The following is a 16,820-nucleotide window of genomic DNA, read 5'->3' on the forward strand; positions in this document are numbered from 1 at the left end:
CTTCTATCAATTGATCATGCCCATTGTTTGTCTTCTTCTCATATACAATGCGATCTTAGTATGATGTTGCCATACGAACAGTGAAGCACAAAAATTTTCATCATTATCATCTTAAACTTTTATTTGATGATATGATTTATTGTATCTGTTGTGATAATTCCTTTTTATCTTATTTTGCTTTGAATGATCTATGGAATTTATTTAAAAATAAAAAGATGATGATGTAATAATCAGATCCTGTCGGTGCAAGAGTGTAGCAGAAATTGGCAGAAGCTTTCGACACAGGAGAAATATCACAGGTTGCAATGCGAATGTCATAGCATCTCTCATCATCATCATCTCTATATTCATTAATCATGTCACGCCCCGAGCCCGAGGCATTGACAAACGGCCGTATACCCATAAGGTCGAGACCCAATGGACATACAAGGCCTCAAAATATGTCTCACAAAAATAAGATAACAAGGTACTAACATCACAAGAAAATAAGAATTTAAGGGATACAATAACTAGGTTCACAACTAAGATCCATGGAAATTAAAAATGCAAGGTTCAAAGCTTAAACAAATAACAGTTCGAGGTTCCCAACAGAAAGACTATTTACATGATAACCAACTGGTGTTCGCTCAACGGTCCCCGCTAAGCTATTCACCACACACTTACTCCTGATCTGATAAAGATAAGAACCACTATTTATGAGCTTGACAGCCCAGTAAGCAACCACTAAAAATATAGGGATCACAAACTCAATAATTTCACAAAACATGCTTAAGTGTAATATTGTACAATAAGAATAGAAATAAAGCTTCGATTTCAGAGTATTTCAAACAAACATAATTTTTCCAAGTGAAAGAGTATATATGTCCCTCAAATAACTAATGACAGAAACAAAACCACAGAACTTTTATATTTAAACTCGGTGACCCGAGTCGGATTGTCAGAGTTCATTTATTTACCCTCGGTGACTCGAGCCAGATTTTTCAGAGGCCGTTATTCTCCACCGACGGAACGGTGCGAAACTAGTTTCTTACCATAGTCAGAAATGCATGTAAAAGTCATTATAGTTGAAACATTATGTTGGGTTACAGTTCAAATTAATCACAAAACTCAGTTAATGTTGATGCAACAATAATGGGGTCTCACAAAAGCACAATAACAATCTAAGCTTATACCATATATGCACTAAAACTTATGGCTTGCTTGAGGTTTCATAATCCAGGAAAGTTCCATCAACACGGTATCCAAGAGAATAGTTATTATTACTAGCCACTCAACTAACCCGAGATCAAAGTGCAGGATTCTTCTAATATGTCTGTATATACATGCTGTAACATTGGAGCTATTAAATAAAAATCAGCCTATCATGTGTTCTTTAAGTGATAACACACTTATTAAATTATTCATTCATAACCATTGATCTCATGATCAAAGTCCTGTCATCTAATAAAATTCACGTAATAAGAATAAATAACCAATACCGGCACTCTTCAATTAATTAAATAAATTTCATATTTAAATAAGAATATCGAGAAGCCTTACAATCTCATTCAGTTGCATCGAATATAACATATAGTCAAAATTCAAACTCATTTTCTCTACTTTTCCAAACTCCAGAACCCAAATATAATTTAACCCTAAAAATATATCAAACCATACAGATTTCTAAGAAACGGAAAATACTTGTTAACTTTTTCAAGGACAAAACCAGATACTCCTGACCACTCTTGAAAACCCTAGAACAATTTAAACCAAAAAGGAAACCCTAAGCATTAAGGAATCAAAACAAGGACTAATAAAAGATAACCAATCGAAGAAGGGAAAAGCGAACCTACCACAAATACTCCTAGATGAGCACTCGACACGAAAGATTTCCTCGTCCTTGCTACACGCCCCCAAAATTGAACAATGAGCGAAAGAGGAAGGCTACGAATTCTCTGGTTTTACCGATTCTATTTTTATCCCGTAACCACTAGCGGTTACCAGGAACGTGGAGGCTCACAATTCCTGAAAGATAAAGTTGGTTTGAAAATTTTAAATATATATATTTATTATTATTATTATTTTTTAACATGAAAAGAGTTTAAAAAAATACAAGTGGGGTCCACAAATCAGCTGCACAACTTTTTTGTTTTTTAATTGCAAATGCCGAAATCTCATTAAATATGCTTATTTCAAATGCATCGGGCTTTGTTGATTATATGAACTCATGTTGATTATATATATATTGGTTTAGTAAAGCAAGGAATGATGAAGGATTAAGCTCATCTAAACGAACACATGAGTTTGCTACTCATGAGGATGATGTTGATCAAAACCAAGAGACTAGAACTTAGATGTAGCAAGAGAGCAAGGATAGAAAAGTCTTTTGGTCTAAATTTTCTAACCTATTTGCTAGAAAGTGAACCTCCAACCTATCCTATGAAGAAGTTGTGACTTCTTCAAAGGGTCTTTTATGGAAAGAGACCATTAAAAGTAAAATTGATTCCATTTTACAAAATCATGCTTGGGAATAAGTGGACCTACCTCCATGATGTAAACCTCTAGGATCTAAAATGGCGTTTGGTTGAACGTAATTGTAAATACAGTAGATTTTCAGTTATAATGTAACTGCAAGTACTTGGAGTTTACAATACAGTGGAATCAAATATGATATTTGGTTGGATGTAATTGGAGATATTGTATTATAAAATTTTATGTTTGCTTTAAGTGATTTGTTAATGTATTTAAGGTATGTGGTCACCTAAGGTTAGGTTAGCAACTTACAATCACATATTTTAAATATAAATATTATTAATATATGATAAACCTAAATTAAGTTTTTAAACATAAATATTAATAGGCTATTAAACGAATTTTATTGTAAAACTAATTATTAGACAATTAGCATAATTTTTAAAAAATTATAAGTTCAACTGTCTCTTAATTATTAGTTGTTTTAATTATTTTTCTAGTTATTATTACAAATATTTTCAAAAAATAGTTGAGATAAGTTCAACTGTCTCTTAATTATTAGCCGTTTTAATTATTTTTTAGTTATTATTACAAATATTTTCAAAAATATTTGAGATTATTTTTTGAAAATATTTTTAAATCACCATCTTATTTTAATCCTAATCTTGCCTATCTCCGACACCGTTTTATCTTACTCTTGATCACGTTCATCCATCGCCGACTCCGACATCCTCACCGTGCCGAACCACGCTTGGGCTTCATATTTCTTTTCATCATGAGATACGAGTCCGAAGCCACGTGACTTAGCTACCGGTAATTTCGGAGATGCATGCAACCAATCAATCCCATCCACTAATTTCGACTGTCGTTGGCGTTCTCGGAAAACTGCCGTTATGTTATTGTAGCTCCTTTGAGTGCTGCCGGGTGGTGTTTGACGGGATCATTCGGCTGCAAGTCAAGATCTTGTCAGAGCAAAACATCTCTGGTGTAGCGTCATCGGTGCAACACATCTCCGGCATAGCAGGAAAGAAAGACAACATCAGTGACAGAGGCATGTTGATGGGGCACAGTAATCTCAAAGATGAGATCGATTACTCGCTTAAGCTCATGAATTACTCTGGTTTGAATCTTGTGAGGATTCTCAGATGAAGGATTTGGTTTTACAGCTAATCATCCTTCATCAGTTCATATAAAAAGCATTGAAAATTCATCAGCAAAATCAAATCCCTTCAAACAAACAACGAATTTCGACATTTGGTGTATTTGGAGTTACATAAAACTCCAAATACACCAAAATAAACAATACCTAAATGGATTTTCATTAGAAAAAGAAAGCTGTTGGAACTATTGATAAGTATAATATCAGGCATATAATTAAAGGCTACAAGCAGCAAGTAGGACAAGATTACTTTTACACATATTCTCTTATGACAAGAATAAATTCTATCAGAATGATAATAGCGATTTCCACTTTGAGAGGTCTTGAAATAGATCAATTGGATGTACAAACAGTTTTTCTCAATGGAGTTTTAGATGAAGAAATCTCTATGGAGCAACCTAGATTAGTAAAGCCTTTATATGGCTTAAAACAAGCTCTAAAGCAATGGCATGAGAAATTTTGATAGCATTATGTTGTCAAATGGGTTTAAAAGTAATGAGTGTGACAAATGTGTGTGTCAAAGAGACTGAAAGTGGATATGTCATTTTATGTCTGTATGTTAACGACAAGCTCATTGTTGGTATCAATGATAAAATGATCAAATCTACCAAAATTATGTTACATTTAAGGTTTGACATGAAAGATATGGGACTATCTGATATAATTTTGGGAATCAAAATTATAAAAGCATCAGATGGTCTTATTCTTAGTCAATCGCATTATGTGGACAAAATTTTTGAAAATTTTAGCATAAATGATTATGGTATAGTCAGAACACCATTGGATGTGAATCTACACCTATCTAAGAATAAAGGTGAAAGTGTTTCACAACTTGAATATTCTAGAGTGATGGGGAGTTTGATGTATTTAATGAGTTGTACAAGACCAGACATAGCTTACATGGTTAGTAAGGTAAGTAGATACACAAGCGATCCTGGAACTGATCTCTGGAAAGGAATTGTAAGAGTTTTAAGATATTTAAGATATACTCATAGTTACGGACTAATTATACCAAATATCCAGTAGTTCTAGAAGGATACAATGTTTTGAATTGGATTTTTGACATAAAAAATTCTAAATTCACTAATGGTTATATGTTCACACTAGGAGGAGCAGCTACATCATGAAAATCCTTTAAACAAACAGTTATAGCTCATTCTACAATGGAATTAGAGTTTATAGCTCTAGATAAATGTGCTGAAGAGGCTAAATGATTATGAAATTTCTTAGAGGATCTAGAGTGGCCAAAGCCTGTGCACAGGCTATATGTATTCATTGTGATAGTCAATCTGCAATTCAAAGGGCACAAAGCAATAAGTATAATGGAAAGTCTAGGCATATACGTTGGAGACATAATTCCATTAGACAATTAATCTCTACAAGAGTTATCTCTATTGACTATGTAAAGTTTTAAATATAACTTAGCATATTCGCTAACCAAAGGGTTAATAAATAGAGATTTAGTCGATATGTCATCGAGGGGAATGGGACTAAAGCCCATAAAAGAACAAGTCAGTACAGTGGATACCCAACTTTGTTGACTGGAGGTTCTAAGATGGTACAACTTAATTGTAAAAACTATTGTAGGCCGCTGTGAGGGTTACCCTTGTCCCATTCCTTTGATAAAATAGTGATGCCCTTAAGGTAAGATGTTAAGCTATGCTTTTAATTATTCTTATACATCGGTGTTCTGATGTGAGTAATATGGGTTACTCTTAAAAGAAATCAACTATGTGAGAGAGAAGTGGAGCGCTTCAAAGGAGAACTATGTTAGGTTTTAATTTTTTTAGAAACTCTCACGGAACCAGAAAGATGTTCAGGGTCAAAATTAACATTTCAATGGGAACTGAATTATGTTCAAAAATTTCATGTGAAAAGTATATTGTCATTGAGAACTAAAGTAAAATTGATAACAAAGACAAAACAGTTCAATGAAAATAAAGTCCACTGTCAGTCGGTAAATTAAGTATACCTTCTCAAGGGAAGGTTTAAAGGTTAACACCTACCAATCAGTTGCATGTCTCAACCAATATGCTCTATCACTAGGTCAAAACTTTTAAGTTATTTCTTCTTTGTTTTGTCAATTTTCATTCATGTGGTGAATTATTGAAAAAATTAAAAGGTGAATAAAAACTGAAAGGTTGGTTTATGTTTTTAAGGATAGAAGTTGAAAAGACTTTAGTTCTTAGAATTCCGACTAAGTTTGGAATTTGAAAAGTTCTTCAACTTCATAGAATTTAAAAAAGTTTCAAACCTTTTGAATTCTAGAATTAAGTTAGAATTTGAGAAGTTTTATAACTATTGAAACTCCAAAAATTTAATTTTGGAATTTCAATGGTTAGTCACCTTAAGTTTGAAATTTCAATGGTTAGTCTCCAAGGCTATATAAGTGGTTTCTTCCCTTTTCCTTAAACCTACTCTCTGGTGGAAATTATAATTTCCAAGTTCAGTGTGATAGAGCTCACATAATTTAGTTTGTCAGAGTTGTAAAGTGGTATTGCCTTGCAAGTGAAGTTGTTGTATTCTGCGAAGCAGACACTAGTTCAAACACAAGCACCTCACATAGCTAGGAATGATTGGATCCAACAATACAAGCCATTGATCTAGATGGTCATGATTCAACTAATGCCGATGGAGATATGAGCTATACCATTAGGTGCTCTCTCAACTCCCTTTGCACCTGACCATGCATTAGAGAAGATGATCGCGTCGTTTTGAATGATATGTACCCACTCGACGAGTGACCCAATGGATGAACTAACAGAGGGGAACGGATTTTGACAACATATGAATATTATCTCCATTTCTCATCACTCATGATGATGGTCCATTCTATTTCTATCTTTGTTATAAATTTTACTTTAGTTTTTTCTTCAATTTTTAGTGTTTGTTGTTATAGAATCTATGTTGTTTTACTTTTTCAACTCCCTTGGCTCCTGACCATCCATGTCATTTTTTTTTATATAAACTTTAAATTTAAACCTTAAAAATCCCTAAATTCTTAAATTTTAAAAAATTATAAAATAATTTCTAAAATCCTAAGATCTTAAACCCAAATACTTCAAAATCCTATACCCAAAAATCTAAAAACCTAAACTCTAAATAATAAATCCTAAATCTATGAGAGTTTGTGATTTACAATTTAGGATTTAGAAATGAAGTTTTCGGTTTACCCTTTACTTTACGATTAAGGGTTTAAATTTAGGATTTAGTTAATAAAGAAAAATTTAAATTTTTACATACCGCTTAGTTCACTTCCACTCAATTCAGTGAAGTAATACTTCCCTCACTTCTTCACTTCAGAATATTTTCCCCGCTTTATAGGGCCATAAGTGTAGACACTAGATAGTATTCTTCTTTCATGAGTGATTCACTTGCAAGATACAGAGGGGATTGGAGCGCTATTGCTATTATTATTTTTATTATTATTATTATTATTATTATTATTTATATTTTGTGTGCGCGCGTTTGTTGTGCTTGTATAGCTATTGTAAAAAAGTGATACAGAAATTGTGAAGAGGACAAATAATTAAAATTTAACATTTTTAAAAATAACAAATTATAATTAAATAAAATTGAGAGTTGAAATATTAACAAAAGCTGTTTATATATTAATTATATGATTTATCATTCTTCTTGGTAAGGGACCATGCTATGAAAAAGTTGCAAATTTTTTTCATTGCCCATGCTTTCAAATTCTTGGCTTCAATTATATATCCTCTAGACAGTAGAAATTAAGGAAAAAAAAATAATACCTAACTATTTGAAGAAATTAACAGAAAACACACATTTTCATATGGCTATCAAATCATTAAATAAATAATAAATTTTAATAAATAGTACAAAAAAAGTTTTTTTATTTTTATTTTTATTACGAAACAACTTTCATGAATTTAAAATATTAAGTAAAAAGTTCATACAAAAACAAAACTTAAAATAAGCAATGAGTTTTGAAGGTCATTAAAGATCTCTAAATTTATGATTTTATGGATACAATAAAATGGCCCAAATTTAATAATTTCTTGTATCAAGTGGAAGAGTCCATGAACTTGAACATTTGATAAGAAAGCCCATACTCAATAGACTAATGGAGAAAATAAAAAATTATATAAGATAAAATTACAAAATTTCATAAATTAAATGATAAATAAATTTTTTGAATGCATCACAAGAGTTAGTTCAAGGAGTAGAAACATGGATGAAGTGGTTTCGTGTTTGAATCATTGGGCAAGTGAAAAACACACACATTGGTTCATGCATATTAACTCTAGATATGTTTCAACGTTCAATAACGGTAATATATATATATATATATATAACAGCGCCCAACAACAATGAAAGCCTAAATTAGGAATTCCTTCTGTCCATTTCTTAATGAGTCTATGACTTGAGTCACCTAGTGCATACACATATATATATCTAGTTCTTATATTTATCCAGTTGGCAAATTAATAAGTTAATTATGAAGAAGAAATTAATTAGATGTGAATAATATTGTGTTGGCAATTATAAGCAGATATATAATAAGAACATGCAGAGAGGATATAATAAATAGGATATAATTAATGATCCTGTAGGTCATAAAAAAGTGCAGCAGAAACTCCTCAAAGAAGCTTTCCAGACAAAGAATTAATTAAGATATATGCTTGCCTGCAACTGATGTAGTTGGCTATATATATATATATATATAACAGAATAAATAGAAGCCTTCGTAATTAAGGAAATGGATATGGAAATGGAACAGCATCTCTTGTCATCATCTCTCTTTTCATAAATCAGATGCCCGCACGACATTTGAACGGCTGCTGAAGAAACACATTTACTGATGATCACTTTCAGTAGATAAATAAATATTCTCCTCTTTTGCTGCGGAAATGGAATTCGCCAATACCAACAACATCTCATGAATATATATTATTTAAATATTTAGTAGACAAGCAGACACATATGACACATGGGTATGGGTTTGATTTTGATATGTAATTAATAAACAAGTAAAATCATTTAAAGTTGTTCCGCTAGCTAGTTGCACCGAATCTCATGTTGTTATTATTATTTTTTTTTTTTTTGGTGTGTGTGAAAAAGAACAACGTGCTGTCTTTGTTTGTTTCAGTTCTTACTGATCGATGACTCTGGGAATTAATAACATGAAGTGGATATGGGGTATGATATTTACGTTAGCTTTTTTCCGGGCCATGATCTATTTCATCATGGTTTCAATATCAGGTAAAAAATGAAAGAAGAAGCAATCAACAAGGCATCATGCATCCTTTCATTCTCTATAACCATCACAAATTAAAGATAATAATAAGTTGAGAGTCCACTGTCCATCCTTATCTTCAATCCAATCCAATATGCAACCGGCCATGAAAAGAGGTTCATAGAAAGAGAATGGCTAACAAGAGGAGGGACAAGAACCATGCATGACACATGGAAAACCTCCACTTGGCCTCTCATTTATGGCTATAAACTTTGTCCACCCTTCATTTCCTCATCATAGCAAGCAAAAGTAACATCTCTCATATTCCACCTAGCTCCCTCCATATAATAATCTATTGAAATAACATTTATATATATATAACAAATGTGATTACAAATATATATATACACACAAGACACACACACACACAGAGAGAGAGAGAGAGGAAATTAATGAAAGGGACATGTGGAGTGATTGTTTGGAGTTGACCTTCGTTCGTTCTTAACAAATGGAAGCAAAATTATAAAGAGAGAAAACTCATGATTTGGAAGCTACTGAAATCAACCATTCAATCATACACAAAAGCCTTGTGGAGCCACTTGTCCACTATAACCTCCTCTATGGATTAATTGCTGCAACTAGAACTAGCTCCTCCAAATTAATCAAATACATACAAATATATATATTCAACGGCGAAAAATTTATTAAGCAAAAAAAATCAACAATAAAGATTATAGAAATTGATTAAGGAAATATTAAAAGAGAGAGAGAGAGAGTGTGTGTGTGTGTGTTGTTGATGGTTAAGTTGTGGGGGCCATTGGGCAACATCTCTCGATCGGGTGGGGATGGCTTTTTGACGCGCATGAGTGCGGGACCGAGGACTTTGGCACAACATGAGGTTGAAGAAAAAGATAAAAAGCACACGCGTTGGTTCTACGCACAACCTCAAAAAGATTTGTGAGTACGTGACGATGGTTAAACAAAAGTATGTCTCCATTCTCCAAAGAAAGCCTGGAGAGAGATCATGATTCATAAGATCAGATTAGATTAGATTAGATGAGATGAACTGCACTCACTCACACATCAATAAAAGAAAAAAAAACATATATTTAGCTTTTCTATATATGTTCAGACACTTGACACTCAATTGCCAGCTTTTGCTTATCTAAAATCCAATCTAATCTCTTTCATCGAATGGACTGGAATTTGTGTATTCTTATGGGGGTCCAGGCAAGAGACGGTCGGTCGGCGATCACCATCTTTATTACATATATACAATTACATACTACACATACAAACATATATTATACATTGTGGTCCTTCGTGATGATAATGATGATCATAATGATCAGTGTCTGATTCAATAAAATAGAAAGCATTTTTAGATTGTTGAACTCTAAACAAACTCTCAAGTTCATCTAAAGCCAAAAAGGATGAAGATTCTGGCTTCTTTCAAGTACCATGCATCAAATAATTAAGATTCTGAAATGCATAATTGAGAGGGGACACTTCCTAGGATTATTTTTTTATAAAAAAAAAAAAACAATTCTAGAAATACAAAATTGTCTGTTTTCAATGAATGAATATATATATATATATATATTATTGACTATAAAAGCATGAGAAGAGAATCGGTGCTTCAACCCAAAAGAGGCTTCATCCTGACAAAAGTCTCAAGTTTATCTCCCAAACACCCTTTAATCAATCCCCCAAAGGTTGAAAGGGAGAAAGTTGTGCATCATTATCACTTTCCAAAGGGAACCTTCATTGGGACTTCCACCCAACCAATGGAAAGAAAATGAGGTCCACCTCCAGAGCTTTTTTACCTGCAAGATATATCACAAAGTGTTTTGACTGTCAGATGATTATCTGATGGTTTTTTATGATAACCAGAGGCTATCTCATGTCCATTCTTGTGATCTCTTTGAATTGAGCATCTCCTTTCTGTTCTCAAGAGGTGACTAAAGCTAAGGAAAGAAGAGCAATTGGGTGGTAAGAGGGTGGTTGAGAGGGACAACCTTCTTTATATCCCATCTATGGATTCTCTCAATGTCCATTACAATGTTTACTTAAAAACATATTAAATTCTAAGCATCAAGAGGGAAGTAACAGTACCAGTTTTTTTTTTTTTTATATAATATATATATATATAAATCACCTGTATATATACAAATTAATATATGTTTTCATCATCTCCTCTTCAAATCTTAAAGGCACACGCCAGTATCTGACTTGGAAAGTAGCAATCCATTTCAAAAGCTAATGAATCTTTAAGACCAAGTTTATCTTCTTTAATGTCCTATAGTCTTTAATGCCTTCCCTAACATACAAGGTACTCCAAGGATCCATTCACTTTTATCATTGTCTTTTCTTTTTTGTCCAAATAAATAAAATTTCAAGTAGCCAGGCTAAAATCTCAGATGGGCATGCACATATATACAAGAAACTAGCTATATAAATAAGGTCAGTGTCTTTCACAAGGCTTCCTGCATGTTAACATGTCTTTAAATGGGAAGGACCATGGTCACATGATGGTCTTTTGAGTTACATTGCTGCCCTTCCTGCTTTGGGTTCCTTCAGAAGGATTATGATTATTGATTACCATCTGATAAACAATACACAAGACATTTAAAAAACTATCACCACTTTTACATGCATTCAAGAACAACTGCTACTCGAGAAGATATATAAATTAAGCACAAGCAGAGACAATGAGAGGACAAGGAAGTAATTAAGGAATGAAATATCAGGCCTAGCATGTGAGAAGGACAAGAACCATGTGATAGATCAAGATGGTAAGCATTAATAATAGGTACCCAAAACATAATCAAATTCATTGTTGTCTGGTGTTAGTCCTCCAGAAAAAAAGAAAGGACTTGATAGAATAATAACACACCAGACAGTGGTTGGCAAGTCCTCAACAATAGACAACCATCTCTGTTCATAGATCTATAAGAGTTGACTAAGCATACAGCTGCTGTTTTAAGTGTGGGGGACTCAAACTGCAGGGCTAATCCAAATTCAATGAATTGAAGTTAAACAATGGAGAGCAGGACACAGAATAAGACATGATACAAACAAAGACCCACATGAGATGATATAAATGACAGCATGCATACCTAAAACATGAAATTTGGTGATAGTGCATCAGTGTGTTTTCCTGACAAAAATAAAGCCTGATTTCCATCAGTTCCTAATAATAAGATACAACCGATTTTGGTTATGCATCAATAGGAAATAATAGCATCACATTCGGCAACAATTCCACTCACGAGTTCTAAGTCAGAAGTTCAGGTACAACCTGGGAAGGCAGCATTAACATGAGTTCAACTTACCAAAATTGTATTTATTTCAGTTCAATAGGAACATGCCAAGCAAGAACACAAGCCTTGTAAAGGATCAAGTACAGAAGCTTGAATCTCCTCCACAAGACTTTTGAGACAACCACCACAACCAAATAATGCCCCACTCCTTTTCTCACAACCATCAAATGATAGTTTCTAAGACTGCAAAAAGATAATGCTCTGAGAAATTTTTATTAAAATACAAGTCTTTAAGCAGTAAAGCCTGGTTATACATATGCGGTACTAAAGCTTAGGTTCCACTAACAACAGTTAAATAGTAGTCATAGAATTTGTTAAACAGCTAAAATAAGCATAACAAGATGCAAATTGCATGGTGCAGCCCTGAAACAACTGAGAAATAACCTTACAGTCATATCCAACTGTGTTTCAGGACCACAAATACAACATTCGCTAAGGAACAATTACTGACTCTTTACCAGCCACTATACCACCAAGGGAGTTCAGCATAAACAGGGAAAGCCCCACCACTGCTCTATTTTGGGATTCTTTGACATGGTTATCAAGTGAGTTATGCAAGAGATAGTGAGCTAATTGTTTATGTACTAGTTCAAATTTTCCACATTCTTTACCTTCTAGCTGAATATCAGTATATCTAACCTTGTTAACTACACTTGACCTGAATGTACTTAGATACTTCTTCCTGTTAACAGTTAACCACTTCCTACTCTACTTTAGAGTTATATTCAGGAGCTTTGAAAGGCATGTAGCAGTCAGTTTATTGTCACTTTCATAATTGAAGAAATATCAGCAGAGCAACAACATCTGTCAGCTCATCCTCCACCTCTTCCTACTAAGTCTGGCTAAGCCGCAAATCTTGCATGCTCAGTTGAAAGTTTTTACAGGCCATCTTGTAGTCAGCTAAAAGTTTTCAAAGGGCTTTCCAGGTTGCCAATTTCACCATTAGGGTTGTTTGGACTAATTGACATGTTTCCTTCACAGAACATAGAAAAACCCTGCTCATTAACCTCAAGCCATGTAATCAGGTCAAAGTTGTCCGACCTTTTTCTAAGACTAGAGTGACCAGAAACATCTATCTAGTTACTTTAGGATAACAAGTGCCCGAGTCGATGGAAGTCGTCCCCTGTAAATCAAAATTTCAATTGGTACATCTCAACACAACATCAATTCCTATCAATCTCTTCAACATCCTCGTGTGGCATCAAGTTTAAATCAATTGAAGTGTCCTGAAGACAAGTATGTACCTTATTTCCTTCAATTGATTCTCACAATACTTATCCAGATATCTAGATTTTATTTGAACCACATTACCTGATTGTCTCTCATTCAGCCTGAACCTTATCTAACACTGCATTCCCTAGTTCATGACAATGGGTCACAAGAGGATTGGAATAGTGCCTTGCAACATAAAGAACTCTTTGCGGTCAATAATCATTTAAATTCACCTCTATTCTAGCTCAATTATTCTTAGTTCTCACCTTCTCTATCGTCTAGTTTACAGATCACCATAAAGCTGCATGATTCTGCAGAAGATCCTTTCCTTAACGCAACTGTTTAACACTCCCAAGTGAATCATAGTGCAATAATCATACCTGGCTGAGTAACCAGCCATTAAGGTCATAAACATGGCAAAAAAACCAAAAAGAAACAGAGAGGATGTACAAGCATTCTGATTCAGGTGTAGTTGAAGACAGAAAGAAGCACAAAGAAATTCCCCACAAACAGAGAAACACCAATTCAAGATTTGAAATGTTAAAAGTTCTTCACCATATGTTGTCGTCAATGTTAAAGTGTACAACAACTTCAGCAGGCAAGAATTTTTCTCTTGCACATCATCAAAACACCACGTTCATCACTGCCCTTGTCCAGAAAGAAGAAAACAGATCAACTAAAAACTGTACAGGACCCTAAAGAGCCTGTAAATTTACTTTTTCTACTCAGAATCAATCAGTTGAAGACCACAAGAGAGTCAAAGAGAGTGATTAATATGAAACTGGACACCTAGTTACCACCCGATAAAAACAACCATGGATTCAATACTGCATTAGCATTAGGCTTCCAAAAGTATATATTACTCATGAGTGGCAATATTTCCTAGATAATTTCAAGAGAGATGATACCAGATAGTTTAGTTGCTCAGCAACGCCAAGCTGACACGGAGGCGAGCTCCCCTCGCTGCCAATAGAGGACCAGTGAAGCCTGCCGCTTCTCAACATGGAAACCACGAACCTGCACCCTCTTGAGGAGGCATTCGGCCTGAGTCTCAGTGAAATTGCTGAACGGCAGCGGGACAAACCCAGTAGAGGCAAAAAGAGTTCGCCAAGGTAGCATCTTTTCGGCCCGGTGCCGACCAAGCACTGCAGCTTCAATCCTAGGCTGAAGCAGAAAGCGCTCAATCTTGCCAGCAGCATCAGGGCTGGTCCCAGCAGCATCAATGGAATCCAAAAGAACCATGTTCGACTGCAAGGCATGAAGGAAATGCTGCGAAAATGACAGATCACTACGGTCGAAGCCATGGTCCACAGAAACTACAATCTTTGGGGACAACTGCTTGACGAGGCGAAGGATTGTTGGGATGGAAGACCCGATTGCGGAGCCAACAGGCAGGTTAACAGCAATGGCTTCATCTTGGCACATTCCAATGATGGCCACAGGGTCGAAGGATTCAAGGCTCATGACATTGAACTCGAAGGGGATGCTGAGGTCACGGGCGAAATGGGAGAGGTTCTCGCGCGTGAGGTGGAGCTCGAGCGGGTGGTGGGCGGAATTCAGAGGTACAAAAGCAGTGATCTTGAGCATTGGAGGAGGAGCGGAGGCACAGCGCCGCTGTGCGAGCTCCTGCATGAAAGAAGACCATTGACCACCTACGCCAATGTCGAAGTCAATGATATGGATGCGGTCCGAGCCACCGAGCTCCTCAAGGATGGCCTGGATGGAGGTGAAGTTGGTGAACTGGAGGACAGGGGAGACCTCAGAGAAGGTCATATAGGCGCTGAGCTTGAGGACAACATCGAGGGGGTTGGAGAGAGTGGAAGGGGACGATGGGGAGGGGGAGAGGAGAAGCTGGAGGGCCTCGCGGAAGTAGAAGGCGGAGCGGATGAGTGGTTTCCCCACATGGGAAGGGGGGAGCTGGTGATTGAGCCGCGCCAATATCCCACGCGCACCGACGGAGTTCCCGGCCTCGACCAACCCCGCCGCCTTGAAGAGCTGGTCTACCAATGCCTGCTGCTGTTGCTGCTGCTCGTCTCCGGTGGGCAGCTTCGGTTTCATCGGTCTCTGTGGCTGAAAAGGAAGCGGCTGCAGCTGGGAAGGCTGGGGTTGGACCTGGGGGTTGTTGCGGCGGAGGAAGAGATCAGGGCCACCGGGGTCGGGGATGGGGATCTTGGGAAGGGGGTGAGAGTGGGGGTCAATGGGGTGGTGGCGCTTGGGCTGGGGTGGCAGTAGGAGCTGGTGAGTGGGGTCTGGGTAGAAGAATGCTGCAGGGTTCTGGGCGGCGTGGCTTTGGAGGAGGCCCGGGGGGAACAGCTGAGGCTGAGGCTTTTCATCCATGGATTCCTGGAAGAGCATCCCCGGTGGAAGAGACAAGCCGGCCCCCGGCGGAGCTCCAAAGTTGGGAACTTTCATGCCCGGCAAGGGCGCTGGCAGCTGGTTTTGAGGAGTCGGTGGAGTGATCTTGTTGTTAGTACCGCCGGTCATGGAATGGAACATAGCAGGAGAAGGGGCGGATGGCAGATGAGGAGTTGCGTTAATGGCAGTGGCGTCGAAGCCGAAGGACGGATCGACGAGGCCGAAGGAGAGGTTAGGGCTAGGGTCGAGGTCAAGAGTGCCCTGGGAGACAAGGTGATGCTTGAGTGCCGGTGAGGAGTCGTCGATGTCGCCCATGATCCAGCGGAGAAAGGTCTGTTCTTGGCCAGGAGAGGGAGCCGGGTCGGAGAGCATGGTCTCCCAGTCCTCGGCGGCGAGAGCGGATGTCTTCTGGCTAGAGACGAGTGATGCCGGGATGGACTGAAGGTCGGAGGGCCAGTCCTCCCGGCGGTCGGCGGCAGGAGGAGGAGGTGAGGAGGGCCATTTTTGGGCAGGGGCGGTGGCGGGAGCGTCAGAGACGGCCGCCACGCCGGCGGTGTCGGAGGAGGTGCCGCCTAGGGAGGAAGACAGTGTGGAGGTGGAGGTGGAGTTGGGGGGGCTGGGGCTCCTCCGGTGATCTAGTACAGACCTGGGCTCTGCTAAGGCTTCTTTAAAGTTGAAACTACCAAAGTCCTCCTTCTTTCTCTTGATTCCGCACACAAGTTGCTTCTGTTGCTGTTGTTGTTGTTGTTGCTGCTGCTGCTGCTGCTGCTTACCAACAACAATTTGCCCTTTTTCTTCTTCAATTACTCTTTGTCCAACCCCTCTCACCTGGAGATTCAAGGGCGTTCCCCTCATGAATCTATCTCCTCCTTCTGCTCCTTCTCCTCTTACATACAACACAAATGATACACACAGACACAGAGCTGTCTTCTCTTCTTTTCTTTTCTTTTCTACCAAGACCCTATTTTGTGAAAACAGAACAACTCTCTCTCTCTCTCTCTCACACACACTTTAATCTTCAAAGTTGAAAGGGCAGCAATAGAGATAGCTGCTTCATCTTCAGCTTCATTCACAGCTTGGAACTCTGAGAGGAGTCATACTCATCATACGGCGCTGTGTC

At 37.1% G+C, this 16,820-nt stretch overlaps 1 protein-coding gene across 1 annotated transcript in view; it reads right to left on the bottom strand.

Moving 5' to 3' along the window:
- Nucleotides 1–13,876: 13,876 nt before the first annotated feature.
- Nucleotides 13,877–16,820, bottom strand: part of LOC120258814 (scarecrow-like protein 27) — a 17,011-nt gene continuing 14,067 nt past the window's right edge. The window contains exon 2 of the mRNA XM_039266246.1: nucleotides 13,877–16,709. Within this exon, the coding sequence (XP_039122180.1) occupies nucleotides 14,270–16,555 (2,286 nt within the window). The 5' untranslated portion in view covers nucleotides 16,556–16,709 and the 3' untranslated portion in view covers nucleotides 13,877–14,269. The remainder of the gene's footprint in view (nucleotides 16,710–16,820) is intronic.

This window comes from Dioscorea cayenensis, chromosome 4 (assembly GCF_009730915.1).
Source record: "Dioscorea cayenensis subsp. rotundata cultivar TDr96_F1 chromosome 4, TDr96_F1_v2_PseudoChromosome.rev07_lg8_w22 25.fasta, whole genome shotgun sequence".
Lineage (NCBI taxonomy): Eukaryota > Viridiplantae > Streptophyta > Magnoliopsida > Dioscoreales > Dioscoreaceae > Dioscorea > Dioscorea cayenensis.